The 17728-nt window shown below is 44.7% G+C and overlaps 2 protein-coding genes across 2 annotated transcripts; both read right to left on the bottom strand.

The window, feature by feature from the left end:
• Positions 1 to 12420: 12420 nt before the first annotated feature.
• LOC6603114 (vanin-like protein 3) lies at positions 12421 to 14345 on the bottom strand. Its single transcript, XM_002028095.2, has 2 exons — positions 13482 to 14345; positions 12421 to 13419 (listed from the first exon to the last, which is right to left on the bottom strand). The coding sequence occupies exons 1-2, from the start codon at positions 14167 to 14169 to the stop codon at positions 12536 to 12538; spliced, it is 1572 nt and encodes a 523-aa protein (XP_002028131.1). The 5' UTR covers positions 14170 to 14345; the 3' UTR covers positions 12421 to 12535.
• Positions 14346 to 14451: 106 nt separating this feature from the next.
• LOC6603113 (vanin-like protein 1) lies at positions 14452 to 16574 on the bottom strand. Its single transcript, XM_002028094.2, has 4 exons — positions 16500 to 16574; positions 15784 to 16426; positions 14930 to 15653; positions 14452 to 14859 (listed from the first exon to the last, which is right to left on the bottom strand). The coding sequence occupies exons 1-4, from the start codon at positions 16572 to 16574 to the stop codon at positions 14643 to 14645; spliced, it is 1659 nt and encodes a 552-aa protein (XP_002028130.1). The 3' UTR covers positions 14452 to 14642.
• Positions 16575 to 17728: the final 1154 nt, after the last annotated feature.

The following is a 17728-nucleotide window of genomic DNA, read 5'->3' on the forward strand; positions in this document are numbered from 1 at the left end:
CAACTACTGCCAGACCCGAGGGAGAACTATAAAAAAAATATTTGGGCCAAGCGAAACGAAAATCAAAATCAAAGCCAACGTCGCGATAGGTTTTAAATGGGGAAATGCGAATGGAAATGGAATGCAACTGGGGCCGAAAAAAAAGAGAGACACACAGGCGAAAAAAGGTGGACAATTTCGGAGTGGGAAAAACGGAGACGATAGAATGGAAAATGGAAAGAGAAAGAGAAAGAAAGAGAGAAAGCAAAGGAATTGAAAGGGCTTCGGCGGCAAATTGAATTGTTTCTCATTGAGGGGAAAATGGCAAAGTGTGAGATTGTGGAGCGAGAAAGATGAGATGAGGTGGGGCCCAAGGAGGCCCAAGGACCACATGCATGCAGTATACACATGTAATTGCACACACACGCACACACACACACACACACACACGTGGTGCCACATGGCAACAGTTGGCCCCCACAAAAGCTTTCACAGTCCAAGCAAAAAACAAAAAACCAAAAGCCAAAATGAAGACACAAACTGACAGCGGAAATTGAATCGCATTGCTTTTGTTTGTGAGCGTCTGTGTAGGCGGCTGTAAGTGCGAGAGTGTGTTCGTCCCTGGGAAACTGGATATATAAGAGAGTCATTCCATTTCTTGTGCAAAGATACATACATATGTATGTGTTTTCTATCTTAAGCTAAAAGATAACAGAACTCCGCAAAGACATTTTTTCAGAAGAACAAGGGATATTAATGGATTGGATTGCAATCCATATTTCTCAGTCTCCATCGGAGAACAGAGAACAAAACAGACAAGCATACGATTGGTCTAGCATGTTGGTTCTTTTGGTAACTTTTCAATCCAATAACTAGAATCATTAATGCTCTAAAGAATTAACCCACTTCTGCATTCCACGAATCCATTTCTACTCGTATTTGCACTCCACACGACTATAATTAATGATCTTATCCCACTTTGCTTTGGGTTAATTCTAAAATAAACTCCATTTATTGCTGGAATCTCTCGAATACCTCATATGCGGATGTTCGCTCCGAACAAATAATGTTCCAAAATGTTCTAAGCTATAATCTTAAAAAAAAAACTTCTCTAATGCGTTTTCCTACAACCTACAAAAAAATTTCGTAAAAAAAAATTTCATATGATATGATGGAGGATTTTGGGTTTCGACTGACTTTGGAGGCTGCAAAAAGAAAAAGTAGCTCTTTCTCTGTCAAAAGCTGCATCCAGGACACACACTGAGATACTGGCACACGGATACGGATACACAGGACGCTCCTCTTACAGAGGACAGTGGGACATTAGAGCTGGTTAAAATCGACAAAAAGCGCACAACTTTGCGGCGGGCAAAGTTCTCCGACAACAAATAACCACAAGTGGATGACACAGCTGGCCAAGCCGTTACTTCTTTTTGCCTCCTGCCACATGCCACATGCCACATGCCACATCTCCCTTCATATCCTCTTTTGTTCAGGCGTTTTTTTATTGTGGCTTTTCTGGTTTTGGTACTTTTTCCTCTTGTTTTTGTGGGTTTTTGCGGTAACAGTTGTCAAAATATGGTTACGACATGAAGTGAATTGAATGCAAGAATATTTCATTTGCCATATTCGTGGACTATGGAGAGGCTTGGTTATCTTTGTCCTGGCTTGCATTGGTGCCAGCCACTGTTAAACACGTGTACACACATAAGATATGGCCTTGCCGACCCCTGATCTAGACTAAATCAGGGATGTACTTACAGTCGGTGGCAGCAGAAACAGGCTCGATGAAAAGGCAACAACTTCAGTATCAAACAGGTTCGAGCCGACATCAATTTTGGAGCCTAAACTCCGCCTTTGGATGTGGATGTAAGCGTGCAGGGATGAAGGGATTGAATGAAAGAAAGGCTTAAGAAGGTAGGAGAAAAATCGTATATATTTTCTGTGTAAGATCATAAAATAACAATTGTTTACACAAAATTCTCTGAAGGTAAGTTATGGACAACTTTTTTCGATAAGCACATCATATTTAATGGGGGCTTTGTGCCGAATGTCCTCACAGTTACTGTCATATCATGCCACATGAGGCGGCGGGAAAAGCAGGTGAACGGAAATGGGATTGCTATCATTTATTTATTGCTCAGCAGATAAAATTAATTAGCAATGCCCCCACCCCACAATCTCCCTCTACGCACACACTCTCATCAAAGTTTGAGGCCTTTCGAAATTCTTGAAATATTGTATTTTTCTTTGCTTCTTTGCCGGACAAAATCTGTTTGATCTTTCATCAGGAATGTGCAAAGTTTCCTCGTTCGCATTTTCTCATTTCAATGGGGAAGAGCCACAGACACAGACACAGACAAAAAAAAAAAAAATGAGCAAAATTCAAATTAAAATTCATGAGCTGGAGACAAGGTCTTAGAAAATTCAACAATTTTCTTATATTTCACCAAAAAAAAAAGTCCTGCAAAAGTCTTTAAAAATTACGTTTATGATTATGATTATTTTATATACTCAGCGATGCTCTCAGTCACCGTTTCCATTACATTTGCTGACATATTTTTCCAAGTATTTAGAGAAAAGTTCTCCTCCCTTTTCCTCTCTTACCTGCCACTCCACTGATCCACTCCACCACTCGTACTGCTTCTCCACGCTCAAAACTGTGTAAATTCAGAGCATCATGTTTGAGGGGGAAGCTGGCAAACTTTTTGAGGGCAAAAACAACAAGGGACAAAGGCAGGCCAAGAATCGGTGGTCGAACCTTTAAGTACCCTAGAAGATGCATTTACGCTTTGGCCTCTAAAGAAAGCCACAACTGTGGAACTTGAGTTAAGTGCGGCCACAGAACTTTGTGAAATAACTAATGGGAGACAGACGACCCAACTGTTGCGAGCTTTTAGCGACTTAAGCGAGTAACGAGGGGCGAGATGCAGTGATAACGAGTATAAAGAACAACGCGTGCAATCATGATCTGAATATAACGAGTACAGACTATACTACCGAGTATAAAAACTACGAGTACGACTACGACTGCACTGAGAACGTATTTCAAACAGAACAACAATCATATAACGAGCAACGAAATATTATCTATGGTTTATATTTCAGATATGTATGCCTAATGATATGTGAGCCACAATTTTTTGAATGTTCTTTATGTCTAAATAGTCTATGCAGTGGATCTCTAATGTCTGAATGTTTCGACTGTTTGGGCTTCTCTGAATGCCCATTAAACGTATCCATATCGTAATAACCTCTGCTGCAAAACAGGGTATCCAACAAACAGGGAATATAGGGAAATAGAGGGGGAAAGACTGGGTTTCTGCAGCAGGTGGTGCCGAACGGAGGGGGTGGCTTTGTGGGTGCCAGGGCTGGGTGTGTGTTCACCGTCGGTCGGTTGTGTGTGTATGTGTGTTTTTTGGTCTCTGGGCCGCCCCGCAGGCAAAGGGCAATTTTCAGTTTGAATATTTTAGCTGCTAATTAAAATGTATTCGCGGTTAACAAAACGTGCGCTCCCAGGGTGAAGCCGCCGCCGATGCCGATGTCGATGCCGATGCCGCCTCCTTTTGCACCTGCACCTGCCGCTCCATGTCGAACTTCCTACGCAGCCAAGCCTCCTGCTTCTCCCCCTTCTTAGCCACTCAACCACTGAGTGAGAGGGATTTTCCTCCTTGAGTGTGGAAAATGAGCGAAAAGTTTTGCAGCCCGTGGGTTGGAGATGAAGCCGCAAATAAACACAAAATGTAATTGCATACAGCATGAGAGAGAGAGAGAGAGAGGAGTAGAAAGAGAAAACAGAAGAGGAGAGAGAAGGGAGAAGGGAGACAATGAGAATTAACATAGGACCACGACAGAAGGACGACACAAACAACAAAATGACCGCAAAGCTGAAGATGTCCAGTCCCCAAGGCGATCAAAAGGGGGAAGGAGATAAGCGACAACGTGAAGAGAAACAGGAGGGGGAATGGAAGAGATCAAACGGCATGTTGCATGCTGCATGCTGCACAATGAATGCATCATTGAACTGCAAAACGGAAATGCCTCCTCTGGCATATTGAATTTTCCTTAGACAAGGAAATGCTATTGCCCCCGGATATGGAGCTGAAGAAGTAGAGGGCAGGGGAATGCCAGGGAAAGCACACGCAGACTGGGCACGAGGAAAAGAAGCAAGGCAGCATGCAACAGCAACTGCAGCGGCAACTGGATCACAGGCCGAAGGTTAAGTCCGTCTGTTTGTGGGAGAGTGTGGCATATGCCACAGATAGGAATTTCAGGCCCAAGGAGACAGCATATCACGACATTAATGCATCTGCTTGTAATTGCTGCTGCTGCATGCACCATGTTGCACAACTGCTAACCAAATAGCCACAATCGTTTCAGATTGCCAGGTGGGAAAACCACTTTAAACAAATTGGTTTTGAAAAGAGAACATAGAACATTAGTTGGAGCTAAGAACTGGAGTCCCTAGAAAGATTAAGCAAAATACTCAACTGCTATCGAGTCTAACGAATGGTTACAATGGAGCGAGTTCCACAGCAGCCTAAACGAGTACGCGAACGAAATGATAACGTGTACCAATAAAAAACAGTTCGAGGAGAAACCCAAAAACCTTAAAAACAGATATCAATCGATGTAAATAACAAACGAGAGCACTGGAATCTTTACAATCTAGGTCGCAGACCTAAAAAGTCGAATCCTTAAGTTCTGAAAGTAAACATAAGCAATAATTATGAAGAGCAGCAAAACAAAACACAACGAGTGTGAGAGAATCAACTGCGCAACGACTCGCAGCGGCAGCAGCGAGTGGCAAAGCGTGTATGCAGCGATTAACAAGACAAGAAAAGAAACATTCAAACCATTCCTGAAAGCCCCTCCAACGAACGAGTGCAGAAATTAAAAGTGGAAAACAGCAATAGCAAGAGAGGGTAAGGGGGCAAAGGGAAAAGGGAAAAGGAAACCTTATGGCCCCGCGCTCGAATCGCTCGTTAATGACTGGACGAGACTCCCACTACCAGTGGCATTTGAAAGCAGGGGTACCGAAGTATCCCAGTGGTTTCTGGGCTGCCCCATGGGGCTGGGCATGCAACTCATCAAACGTGACAGGCAGGGCACCTGCCCCGTGACCCCTGCTTGACGGCACATCGGCTTCACATCTGCCCCCAATCGAGAAGACCCCATGCGCCCCATGTGCAGCAGTTCGCCTGTCAGGCAGGAAGGCAGAAAGCAGGCGGGCAGACGGGCAGACGGCCAGCCGGCCAGTCGGGGGCAGCATAATGTTGCACAATGTACACGAATATTTCACATTTCAGCAATGTTCTCTCAGTTTGTCTGGTACTCTATTTCTCTCCCTGCTTCCCTTTATCTCCTTTTCTCCGGTTGTGTGTGCCCCATCGAGTATTCAACTCTCGCATCAGTGGCAAAGTGACATGGCGCATATTTCAAGGTAAACACATTCTGAATTTTGCATATCAATCGGTGGGGCAGACGATGCAAACAACAAACAGCACAAAAGAATAAAGAGAAAGACACACACACACACATACAAAGAAAGAAAGAAAGAGAGAGAGAAACAAACACATAGATAGATTTTCCACGATGCACCTGCTGCTGCTGCTGCCGAGTCCGAGTTCTAATTGTATGATTAATGGATTGCCTTCTGTGCAACCCCCGCCCCCATGCCCCATGCCCCATGCCCCATTCTAATGCCCCTAAGCATCATCTAATGGTCAATTGAAATACTCGTGGCATCCAGACGTCCTTCAGATTGAATAGTTTCCCAAAAGATAAAGCGAAAAGCAAGCAAGAGAGTCTGATCAAACCACTTACAACCGGTTAAAGTTGCTGGAAATCGGAATCCCCCACGGGTGCCCACCCTTTGTGCAGCGCCACGTGGAGCGAGAGTTGACCATTAAGTTCAGCGATGGAAATTTTGGGGAAATTTTCGACAACAATTCATTCCGCTGCCGGATCCATTCGATAAACTATTCATTACTGGACTCGCTATGGATTTACTATAATCAATGAATTAATGCACTCAATTATCAGTGCCTATCGCCGATTCCATTTTCGATTCAATCACAACTAATTTGTGTCGACTTTTTTTGCCCTGATCACTAGCTATTTCCATGGGAAATAGGCTGGAATACCCGCAGATTGCGTATACGCACCGTGGTGCCGATGATGTTGCAAGAAAGTGAAGAAATTCATTGAAAATCGATAATTGATGGAACGACCCCTAAAGAAGAAGACACACACGCGTCTCCTAATTCTTCGCTGCCTTTTTGTCTCTTTCTCTCTTCTCTCAATCTCTGGTTCTTTCGATTTTTATTTCTGTACATCTCTCTGCATCTTTCTGTCTCTCCTCTCTGGAAATCTCTGCATCTTTCTCTGTTTACAAATGCCGCCCGCTAATTTATTTGAAAAGCCATTTGTTACCTTTGCCCCTGCCACTGCCACTGCCCCTGCCCCTGCCCCTGCCCCTGCCTCTGTTTACATGTCGCTCAGTCCGCCAGTTGTCCGCTTATCCGCTCTGTCCACACTGTCCGTTTGTCCATCTATGCGTCCATGTGTATACGTTGGATAAGTGTATTTGTGTTTGCTTTCTGGTTTTTAGATCGCGGCATTACATACACATTTACATTTAGCGTTAATTCAATTTGCAGTCCCTTCCAGAAAAACAGAAGAATGAAAATGGGAAATGGAAATAGAAAAGCAGTGCCAAAAAAAAAAAAAAAAAAAGTTTAAAGTTCAGGCGGCCCCAAAAGAAATACCAGACACAAAAACACACACACCAAATTCCCCACTAATTGTTTATATATTGAACATAAATATACATCGAAATGCGAGTAAATACAATTGAATCGTATGAATCGTACGAATCGTTCGAATAGTATACGTGTTAAGGTTGATGTTCAATGAGACGCTCAAATGGGATTTATAATCAATTCGTTTAGTGACCGAAATAAATCTATATACTACCTATAACGACAGAGAGAGCGAGAGATGATGAAGAAGGGAGGGAGAAATTAAGAAAGCAAAGAATCAACAATCAAGAAAGAAAGAACAAGGAAAGAGGAATAAAGACAGATAGAGAGAGAGAGAGAGAGAGATTCTATTGATGTATCAAAAATACACCCAGAGAAATTGCCGCTTAAACATATAGGGATCTTCCTCACAGAAAACCTGGACTTTTAAGAACGTATCGAAAATATTTCAAGAATATTTTGGGAAACTGCATGGATATTTTTACCAGTGTACTCGTAGATCGAACAGCTGCCAATTGCTGGCAAATGCCTCCTCCAGCTATCGCTCTATAATCGTGCAATATACTCGTACTCGCAATATATACCAAACCGATACATACAGTCAAAAGTTTATTTAGTGGAAAATCGTGAATATTGTGAATATCGAGAATATCCGAAAATCGTGGCGTATGTATGTACCTTTTTCATACATATTCAATGTGTTTGTGTGCGTTTTGTGTTTTGTTAAGCTTTAGTAAATACTTGAAAATTTTAATGCCGTTTGGCCAATAATTAAGGAAGAAACATTTCCAATAATCTCATGCCACATGCCACACACTTCCCTTCAACGATTTCAGCCCCTCTCTTCTTCGGATCACAGCACAAATCTTGCGCATATTTTGAGATATTAATCATACGCACAGTTGGCCGCTGGCAGAGAAAATGTGCATAGATATTACAAACATAGCACAGCGAAAGCGATTGAAAGATGAACAGAAACATAAACACACAGAGAGAGAGAGAGAGGGGGAGAGAGATATATAGACATGGAGACAGAATCAAATTGGAAAATTGGAAAATTTATTGAAACATTTCGCCGTCCACGGGGAGACCTAATGGGGACCTAATGGACCCGCAAGATGTTCGCATGTTCGAAAGAAATGGAAATGATGGATGAAAAGGTTGCATCCCAAACTTAATTTAGGGGAAAAAACGGACTTAAATCCAAGTGAAAGAAAGGGAAAATAAAACAAAATGAAAGAAAATCGCCAATTACAACGAAAAGAATGAGAAAACCAAACACCAATGAGCGATTAATGAGAAGACAAATTTGAAAATGGTAGGGAAAATTGGTAAAAGATAAACGAAAAATGAAAATGGAAAATACAAAATCAAATTGTAAACACAAGGAGAATGAAAGCGGAGAAGCGATTAGGGGGGAAAATAAACAGATGAGAAAACAGCAAAGCGAATATAGAAGGAGAATACTGAATAGAATGATATTAAAAGAGGGAAAATGTGCACGCGGGAAAAAGGAAACCAAAACTAAAGAGAACAGGGAGACATCCTTTGGAAACACCTTTCTTTAGAGAAAACTCTTTGCAAATTGTTCCACTGCATCTAAATGGTTCCTTCCTTTCTTTTCCAAAGTTCAAAGTGCTCCAAAGTTTACAAAACTTTAGAATCAATTAAATTGTTCACAGCAAATTCCCCATAAATTTAGAACTTTAAGGCTTTTAGAGTTGGAGGTATTTTACTTATTGTTTAATGTTAATGTTTTAAACAAAAATCTCTATAGATTCCATAGTTTATTCAAACAAGAAGGCTTCACAACAGGTTCAAAGTGGTTTCGTTCTTGGCAAAAGGCAATTTGTAATGTACTTCTGTCAGAAATATTTCTGACAAGAGCTCAAATGCAATTGCAGCTCTCAGAATTTCATCCTCACAACGAAACACAGAGGAATGCTCCCCCACTGCAACACTGCGTATGCGTTATATTTTCGTTGGCCAATATTCAATGGACATTGGCATTTACCAGAATTTCCCATGCCATGACTTTCCAATGCCACTGCGTTTCAGCTTTGAGCATATTACCCTCAAAGGATTACAACGATCAATATTTGAGCAACTGCTAATTCTGCATTTTCATTGAAATGCAATAAATACCTCATTGGTGGTCCTTCAAATCATATTCATCTTCCCGAAACATGCACAAATTTCCCCGTGCCGCACTGCAACACTGCGTATGCGTTACATTCAGCGTTCGAGATATTCCGTATTTGGTAAATGTTTCCAAAAAATATTCGATAAACAATGGCATTTACCTTTTATCGGTTGAATGGCCTTCTCCGTTCTTCGTTCTCCGTCCGACTGCTCTTTCCGTTCTCGTTTTCCGTTTTCTCCGTTCTTTTGTTTTTTGGTTGTTTTTTTTTTATTTCGCTTTCAATTTTTCCTTCTATTTTATGATTTGATTTGATATTTTTGTTTGCTTTAATTCTCTTTTCAAATTTGAATTCTTTCTGCTGATCAGCTCTTCGCGTTGTCTTTTGTCTTCTGGTGTCTCTGCCAAAATCACAACAATAACCGAAAAAAAAAGGCAACAAACAACATTAGGACTTCTTGTGCGTGTGTGTGTCTCCCTGCGCAAGTGTGTGTGTGTGTGTGGGTGTGCTTTTTGGATCGTTATACATGCATGTATAAAGAACTGCAGAACCATAAACTCGTAGAATCTTAAAGCAAGAATTCGCGCGCGCGCTGAAGAAATACAAAAATCCACCTCCGAGGCAGAAAGCGAGAAAAAAAGAACCAAAGGACGAAAACTTTCAACACAAACACAAAAAAAAAGAAACTCCTTTACAACAAAAAATGTACAAAAAAAAAACTGGAGTATGAAAACCGATTTTTATTGCAAATTTTATATTTAATATATCCGATTCCGAATTCAGTTTTGTATTTGCCAAATCTCAAATTTGTTTCTCTTTGAAATTTCGAATTAATTTCGAAAAATGGAAGTCCTCTTGCATTTTAAATTCTCTTTCCTCTTTGTCATTCATTTATTAGTTTCAGATTTTGAGTTTACGTCTTATTCAAGTTTCGAATTAAAAATTATTATTAAATTTTGAATCTCCATCTGCAATAAATCTAGAAGTTCTTCCTTTAACGGATTTCAAGTTTCTTTCGTTTTTAAATTTTAAAACACGCACTTTTTTTAAAAACTTTTAAAAAACTCGATTTTTAACGGTTGATTTTACAGCTTCTTTTTGGTGTGTGTGTGTATGTGTGTGAGTGTGTGTGGTGCGAGTGTGTAAGAGAGAGAAAGAGAGAAAGAGAGAGAGAGAGAGAGAAATATAGAGACAGTGTCTGTCTTGCTTGGACTCCAAGAACTACAACAACGCAATGTTATCCGCTCGGAGGCTGAACGCCTACTGGATGTTGCACGCGCTGAAAGCTTTCGCAGAATGCCAGCATGCGACAGCCAGCACGCAACGCGTCGGGCAGCGACGCCGGCAGCGCCCGAACAAGAGCCGAATGGCCAGACAGCCAGCCGAATGTCGGTGGCTGGATGTCGGCTCCGGCTGCATGGCGCTAGGGAGGATTGAAGGTAGAGACGGTTGGAGCGTGTGGAAGAGGGAAGTGAGAGTGCATGGGAGGGTGATGGGGAGAGGGGGAGTCACAGTGGTACTGCGCTTTTTAATTGCATTTTTGGGCCGCCTCGTGCCTCGTGCGAGGCGGGCAAAAGCGCAGCGCAGCGAAGCTCTCCTTTGCCATCGCCTTTGCTATGGAATCCATAAAACATATCTGTGTGAATAATTCAAGGCAAATATAACGCAGTCTACACTCTGGAAATCTCTACACTAACGCACACACACTCCCAAGCACACACGCACACAGGTGGGCCGCCACTCGCAAGCTATATTCGTGTGAGGTGAGCCACTGCCAGAGGGATCGGAAGATACGAATGATCGGTAGGAAACTCGCAGTCATCGCACGAATAGGTGGTCGCCCTTTGGACTGCGCGAGAAGGTGGACCGCCCCATGAAAGGTGTATGCTTGAAAGGAAAGGCGATACAGAGACAAAGAACACACAGAAATTAGAAAACAGAAAAATCAAATCGGAAGAACGGCCATGCCTTACCTCAAATACTCACATGCCCTGGCCACACGCATCTTGTACTCTCCACGGCTGGAAACTTATCATCGTCCCCCTTCGGCGCTCCTATCACCGCCTTCCAGTCGCCGTCGCCATCGCAGTCGACGTCTGCGTCGTAGTCGCGTGTGTGCTAACAAGTGGGGGAGCAACAGTTGAAATGAATGAAAACTTCTCTGCGCCAACGCAGAGCGTCGCTGTCGACGCTGGCGTCCGTTTCATGTGTTGCTTCTCTCACACACCTGATAGGGCGGAAGCTTAGAGTGGGGGAGTGCAAGGGACGGAGGGCGAGGGGGTTGGATGTTGATGTTGCTTTCCAGTCGCAGCAGCAGCGGCACACTGTTGCTCTTCTCTGGCTGTGTGCGTGGGTGCCTTCTATGTCTCCTTCTCTGCGTTTGTGTCTCCTCTTTCTGTCTCTCTCTCTCTCTCTCTCTCTCTCTCTCTCCTGTGTTTCCCTCTGTCTATGTGTGTGTCTGTGTGGAGATTGTTTTTGGGGTTCCGTTAAGCAGCTACTAATTTTTGTTAATCACACCTTTAATGACATGAACTTGACACCATTCCCCGCCCTCTATTGCTCTGCTCTGCCTACAATTTGGCAACCAAATATACCCCACTATGTGGCTATCATGTGTCTGTGTGTGTGCAACACTTAATTACTGTTAGCTAGCAGTTCAAGGGCAGCACAGATCGTTCCTATACTTTTTACATAAAAAATACTAGAAAAAGTACTGCAGATACTAGGAAAAAAAACATTATAAATACTAGAAAAATACCAGACATACCAGGTTGATACTAATTTTATAATAATCACTGAGAAGCACTACGATACGATTGGTTTTAATTTTGTTTAATGCAATTTTAAAGGTTTCTGTGGAAACCCTGAGGTTTTTCACACCGATCGTTCCTAAATGCTCCGAATAATCTGCCTTGAGCATCAAATAGAAAAAAGGATAAGATATTGACGGCTCCTTTTCTATGTGGCAAGTATTACTCTCATATGCAGCACAGTGATTTGAACGATCTGCCAGGCGCCACAAAACAACAAATAAGTAACATTCTTGTGTGCCTCGCGTGATTTATAAGCACTAAACCATGTTTATTGGAAAATTATGAGCAATTAGTATAAATTGAAAGCTTCTAAGATTTATTAGTATTTTGCATCTGAATGGAGCACTTGAAATATACTATTTTAAAATAATTTTCAAACACAAGCACATGGTTAACATATTATTTTAACCAAAAATATTTTCCAGCAGTGCTATTTAAATTGATATTTATATTTCTATGCGTTGTGAGTTTATGAGTTAATTTTTGTGGAAAAATCTTGAGAACAGGTAGAAAAGTTTCCTTTCGAAGCTTGTGTGCCTCGACATTAGTATACCTTGTACTCAGATTCTATAAATATAATATAATATATAATATAGTTCTATAAAAGGCCACCAGTCGAAGGTATGAGGCCTGAATACCCCCGAATGCGATATATAGCGTTCAGTATGCCTTCTGGGAATATAAATATATAGTAAAACAATTAATTAACTAAATTTGTTGCATTTTGTGAGTTCTTTAGGGAATAATGTTCATCCTAAACCAATAATTTTCGCTTTTAAAATTGTTCGTTGCTTGAAAAAAGGTGAAATAACGAGTAGAGAGACACAATTGATAGGCATTATTTCCACAGAGTATGAATCACCATCGTCAGAAGCCACATCATCAGAATTCCGCGCCAAACAGCTGCTTCAGTGCGCGCCCCTCCATTGGAGGCGAACTCGTCAAAATAGTTCCCGTAAAGGGCAAAGGTCAGCAGGTGGCGATGCGGCTGGCGCAGCTCCAGCTCCGTGTGGGTGTGGGTATCATTGCCAGGGACCTCCTGCAAGGTCCAGGCCACCTCCGACGGCTGCAGCGCGTACAGTGAGGAGGCAAGAGTGCTCGGCATCAGCAGGCGGCGCTGCCGCTTGACAAACTCCCCGCTGATCCACAGCGAAGTGAACTCCACGCCCTTGCCGCCGCCCACCGTCTGATTGCTGAGCAGGCCGCAGCTCTCGGGGCTGCCATCGCGGCAGGCGAAGAGGCCGCACACCCGAATGGAGCTGTACTGCTCCTCCTCGTAGCGACGCTCTGCCACGGACACGCCCAGACGATAGTGGTACTCGGACTGAGCTCCGAGCAGGTTCCAGCTGAGCCGGAAATCGCAGCAGAGATCCGCCTGGCAGAGCCGCTTGCTCGCCGAACTCCCATTGACCAACGGCAGGGCCCAAGTGGAGAAGTTGCCAATGTCCGGCTGCTGGAGTAGCTTCAGCAGCACTGCCGCACCATCTCCTTCATTCCGAATAGTCGCCTTTGTGGGCATCCATGGCGATCCACCGGCTGACACTTGGGCCAGAAGCAGTTGTCGCCGACCCTCCGTCTGATTCGACACCATGATCCTGGTGAGGGCCCCCTGGTGGCCGGCATAAATGCCACTGCCACTGATCCCTGCCAGTGGCATGCTGGCACCGGCCGCCAGCAGAGTCACATTGTTGGCCCAGGCCCAGCCCTGCTGGAGTTGGGTGGCTGCCAAGAGAGAGGACAAGTGAAATAAGTGGGACTCTCGGTCCCAGATCTCTTTGTCTTACCCGTAAGGAAGGGCAGCTCCGAGTTGAACATTTTGGTGACAATCAGATGGCGTACGCCCAAGCGCTCGACCAACTCCTGGGCCGGGCTATAGAACAGCATGTCGAAGCAGATAAAGTGCCCGAAGGTCACCCCAAAGTCCGTCCGGAAGATGGCCAACTCTGCGGATTTGGTGCGATTGGTAAGCGGCTCCAGGTAGAGGTTCCACTTGCGATACCGCGACACCACCGCCCCGTTCCTGTCGAACACCACATTGGTGTTGTAGATGTTGTAGCCCCTACTCGGGATGGGATCCTCCTCTGACCGTTCCTTGACATTGACCACCAAATAGGTGCGTGCACTGCGTGCCGCACAGGCCAGTCGGCGCAGGAACTCCGCCACCTGGGGATCATCCCCGTCGTGTTTCTCGCACAGACTGTTCTCCGTTTGCTCGGGCACCGCCGTCAGCTTGAGCACACTGTTGAGGGTGGCCTCGGGAAAGACCAGTATATCGCTGGTCCCATTAGCAGCGGCAATCAGCTCCAGATACGCGGAGAGATTCTCCTCGAGCAGCTGCTCGGAACTTCCACCAAGCACCGCCGGTCGAAACTCCGCCACTCCAGCTGTGTAAAAATCGCCATCACCTCGCACCGGGCGACCGGCAAGGTGCACCACCGCCACACAAACAACCAGCCAGCGCTTTAGACACATTGATCGTCTCTCGATCGACGTTAGAGCCAGACTGAGAGCCCAACCGGTTTCCGTTCTCTCTGTCTGTCGGGAGGCAATCACGCTATGCCTGGTGTGCTCCAAGTATCTGTTGGGATCTCAATTCAATCTTATCGTATATGCTCGCAGCTAATCAACGCGTCTCGCTTTTATTGCTGCTGTTTTTGGATTATATTGAACATTTAGTTTGCTCTTCTGTGGCAGTCTTTTAGGCGAAACAAACTCGAAAGTATTGAGGGGAACTCACGAATTTTTCAGTACTAGTTTGGGCATGTATTTCCATGCATATATTTCCCTGAATTTGAACATATTTTAGGACCAGTATTGCCACCACATTAGAGAAAGTTTCGATGGGAACTGGAAGGCATGAGGCACAGCACTTCCAATTCCTCATATCCTTAAAACTATGTATATTAAAAAAAAGCCAACACATTGAGGAACAGCCTAACGGATGATCAGCCCCGCAAGAGGAGTAGCAGCGGCATCAGCAGACCAGCGCCAAAGAGCACGAGCCGCGAAGATCCGTTCTTATAGCCACAGGCCACTTGCTGCTCCTCTGAGCCGACACCAAAGGTACACTTGTCATCGTAGTAGTTGCCGTAGATGGCAAAGGTCAGGAGGTTGCTGACCTCGACAGAGTCGCGCAGGCCAAAGCGAACATCATACTGGTAGCTGTAGCGGAGATTGGATGCCAATTGGAGTTTTAGAGATTGGAGAATCCGAACTGCGATGGACGACTCACCTGTCCACCGATTGCTGTTCTTGCGACCATTCGAACCGCGATGGCTCTAGGGGCAGGAGGTCATCCAGCACGGTGTTTGGCATCAGAAGGAACTCGCGCGACTCCGGATAGGTGACCCCGATCTCCAAACGGGTGAAGGCTACGCGCAGCCCTTGCTCCTCCAGCTTTTCCGAGGAGGGCAGACCACCGCACTCTTCGAGGGTGGGGCCCGTGCACGCGAAGAGGCCGCAGTTGCGTATGTAATTGGCGTCCACATTCTGCTCATTGCGCCAGCCATCGTAGGCCCCCAGCCGGTAGCTCGCTGAGCGTCCACTGCCGCCCTCCAAGGGCCGCCACTCGATGTCAAAGTGGCAGCAAAACTTTTCATAGCAGATGTCCTTCGTAAGATTCCCGGACTGGTTCTCTGCGATCGGAAGAAGCTCACTCTGGTAGTTCTCCAGGTAGTCCCGTTTCATCGTGAAGTTCGAGCTGCTGATCGCCTCTCTGGAGGTCCCCAGAGCTCGTCTCTGACGCCTCTGACGGATGGGCCGTCGCACTGTATACTTTGGCACCTGTGCCACATGGATACTACGCTCGCCGGTGCCCTGCACCATCACGCTGCTGAGGGCGCCCTCACGTCCATGGTAGATCCCGGAGCCACTGCTGCCCACCAAAGGAAAACTGGCGCCGGCGGCCAGCAAATTCACATTGTTTGCGTAGGCCCAAGCCTGCTGGGTTTGCACAGCTGTCGGGGGGAACGGAGATATGTACAGATAATGAGGGGGGCTAATCTTTAGGGCACTTCATCTGGAGAGGGCTTCTCAAATTAATTGCCACTTAGGGGCGATAAGGGGACTCTCCGACTCGACACTCACCTGTGAGGAATGGAAGCTGGGAGAACCACATGGTCGTGTAGATAAAGTCCGTGATGCCCTGCTCCAAGATCAGCTGATGGGCCGGGGTGTAAAACAATATATCGAAGCAGGTAAAAGTCCCAAAGGTCACGCCAAAGTCCGTCTCGAAGGTCTCCAACTCTGGCTCGTATGTGGTGTTCCTGTTCTCTCCATAGAGATGCACCTTCCGATAGCGGGAGATGACAACCCCCTGGCGATCGAAGACCACATTCGTATTGTGGATATTAAGGCCATCGTAGGCACAGGGCCGTGGATCCTCGGGCGTGTCCGTGCACAGCTTCTTCTCCGACACATTGATCACCAGGTACTTGCTGACATTGCGAGCAGCACAGGAGAGGGACACCAGGAACTCTGCATAATACAAGGCACTGGGATCGTTCAGGCAGGGGGCGATCTGTTCCGTGGGATCCGGCACAAATGTCTGCGGGCCCATGCTATTGATCGTCAGCTCCGGAAAGACAATAATGTCCGTCTCGCTTGCATTCGCCGACTGTATGATCTCTAGATAACCCGCCAGATTTTCCGACCAGGGGGAGGTGCTGAGTACGGATTGGCGGAACTCCACCACTCCGGCCGTATAGTAGTCGCTCTCGGCGATCGACGCCTGCAAAACCAGACACAAAAGCAGAATGTAAATAAGTGTGAAGTCCCCCGAATGTGCAAAATTGATTCCCCACCTGATGACTCAGGCCAGGGAGCAGCCCAAGGGTCAAGCAGAGCCAGAGGAGCCTCCAACCAGAGTTCGTTGCCATGTTGCCACGCTGATGAGTGTCTGTTCTTGTCTGGGGCAGTTCGCAATGCTTTTATACCCCACATCCAGCCATCGTTATCCGGCGCTCGGTTAATCTAATCATCAATCGCCAACGTGTCTTGCACTCTCCCCATGCGAAAGAGAGAAGAGAGTCGACCGACCGATCCAATCCGATCAGAGAATACAAGTTGGAGACCTGAAGACCTGGCGAAATTATACGCACTCTTGGCGGACATTTGGAGCTATTATTATGCCTCTATTCTAATGCCATGTTTGTGGACCGTGGCCATGATTATTGGGTTTTTGTGGGCATTGACCATTGGACTGTATTTCGGGTCAACTATTATTATATATTTTTCGCAAGTCTTATCGATGTCCAGCCCCAGACTTACGTTACTATTGTTAATCATCAATGGTCTCATGTTCCATGTACACTCAGAAAAACAATTTCTCAGGGTGCACCAAACTTTTTACATAAATCATTTGTTTCACTTCAGATATTGTAATTTTTATGGGCGAGGGCACATTTCTTTTATCAGCCGTCGATGGCTTATCAGCGACTGATTTGTATCAGAATCGAAGATTGCTTATTTTTCTTGGAACTCAAAGTGGGACCATCCGTACTTGTCCACGGACGTGTTTAATATAAATTTGATAAGTAGGCGAGAAGAGGTGGCTATCATAATACTCGAATTTATCCGATATATCCATTGTGCATTTACATACATCCGAGATTTTTTAGTGAGAAACTACGCTTTTAATATACACTAATAAAGTTATGAGCTGTACCTCAAGTTATCCAAATTTATCCATATGTTATCCACATTTATCCAAAGGTATCGAATTTTACCGAGAAAAGTTTTATTTGAATTTCCACGTGTTTACCATTATTGTAACACATTTTTTTTTCATCCAAAATTTATCCACTTTTATCCATAGCTATCGAGTTTTATCCAGAACATTTCTATAGGAGTTTCGACGTGTTTACAATTATTTAAAAAAAATTTGTATGCATCCAAAATGTATCCACATTTATCCGAAAATATCCATATTTATCCAAAGCCATCGAATTTTATCCAGAACATTTTTATATGAATTTATATAACTCTGTTGCCATCCAAAAATGTATCCAAAAATATTTCTTTTATCCAAAAT

Source organism: Drosophila persimilis, unplaced genomic scaffold (assembly GCF_003286085.1).
Source record: "Drosophila persimilis strain 14011-0111.01,24,50 unplaced genomic scaffold, DperRS2 tig00000663-arrow-arrow-pilon, whole genome shotgun sequence".
Taxonomy (NCBI): domain Eukaryota; kingdom Metazoa; phylum Arthropoda; class Insecta; order Diptera; family Drosophilidae; genus Drosophila; species Drosophila persimilis.

Coding starts and splice junctions, on each gene's coding strand:
- LOC6603114 (XM_002028095.2), bottom strand. CDS start 14,169: ATGTGTCTAAAGCGCTGGCTGGTTGTTTGTGTGGCGGTGGTGCACCTT. Junction 13,420..13,481: donor GGAGCTGCCCTTCCTTACGG/GTAAGACAAAGA, acceptor CTCTCTTGGCAG/CCACCCAACTCCAGCAGGGC.
- LOC6603113 (XM_002028094.2), bottom strand. CDS start 16,574: ATGGCAACGAACTCTGGTTGGAGGCTCCTCTGGCTCTGCTTGACCCTT. Junction 16,427..16,499: donor TCCCTGGCCTGAGTCATCAG/GTGGGGAATCAA, acceptor CTGGTTTTGCAG/GCGTCGATCGCCGAGAGCGA. Junction 14,860..14,929: donor GAACAGCAATCGGTGGACAG/GTGAGTCGTCCA, acceptor TCTCCGCTACAG/CTACCAGTATGATGTTCGCT.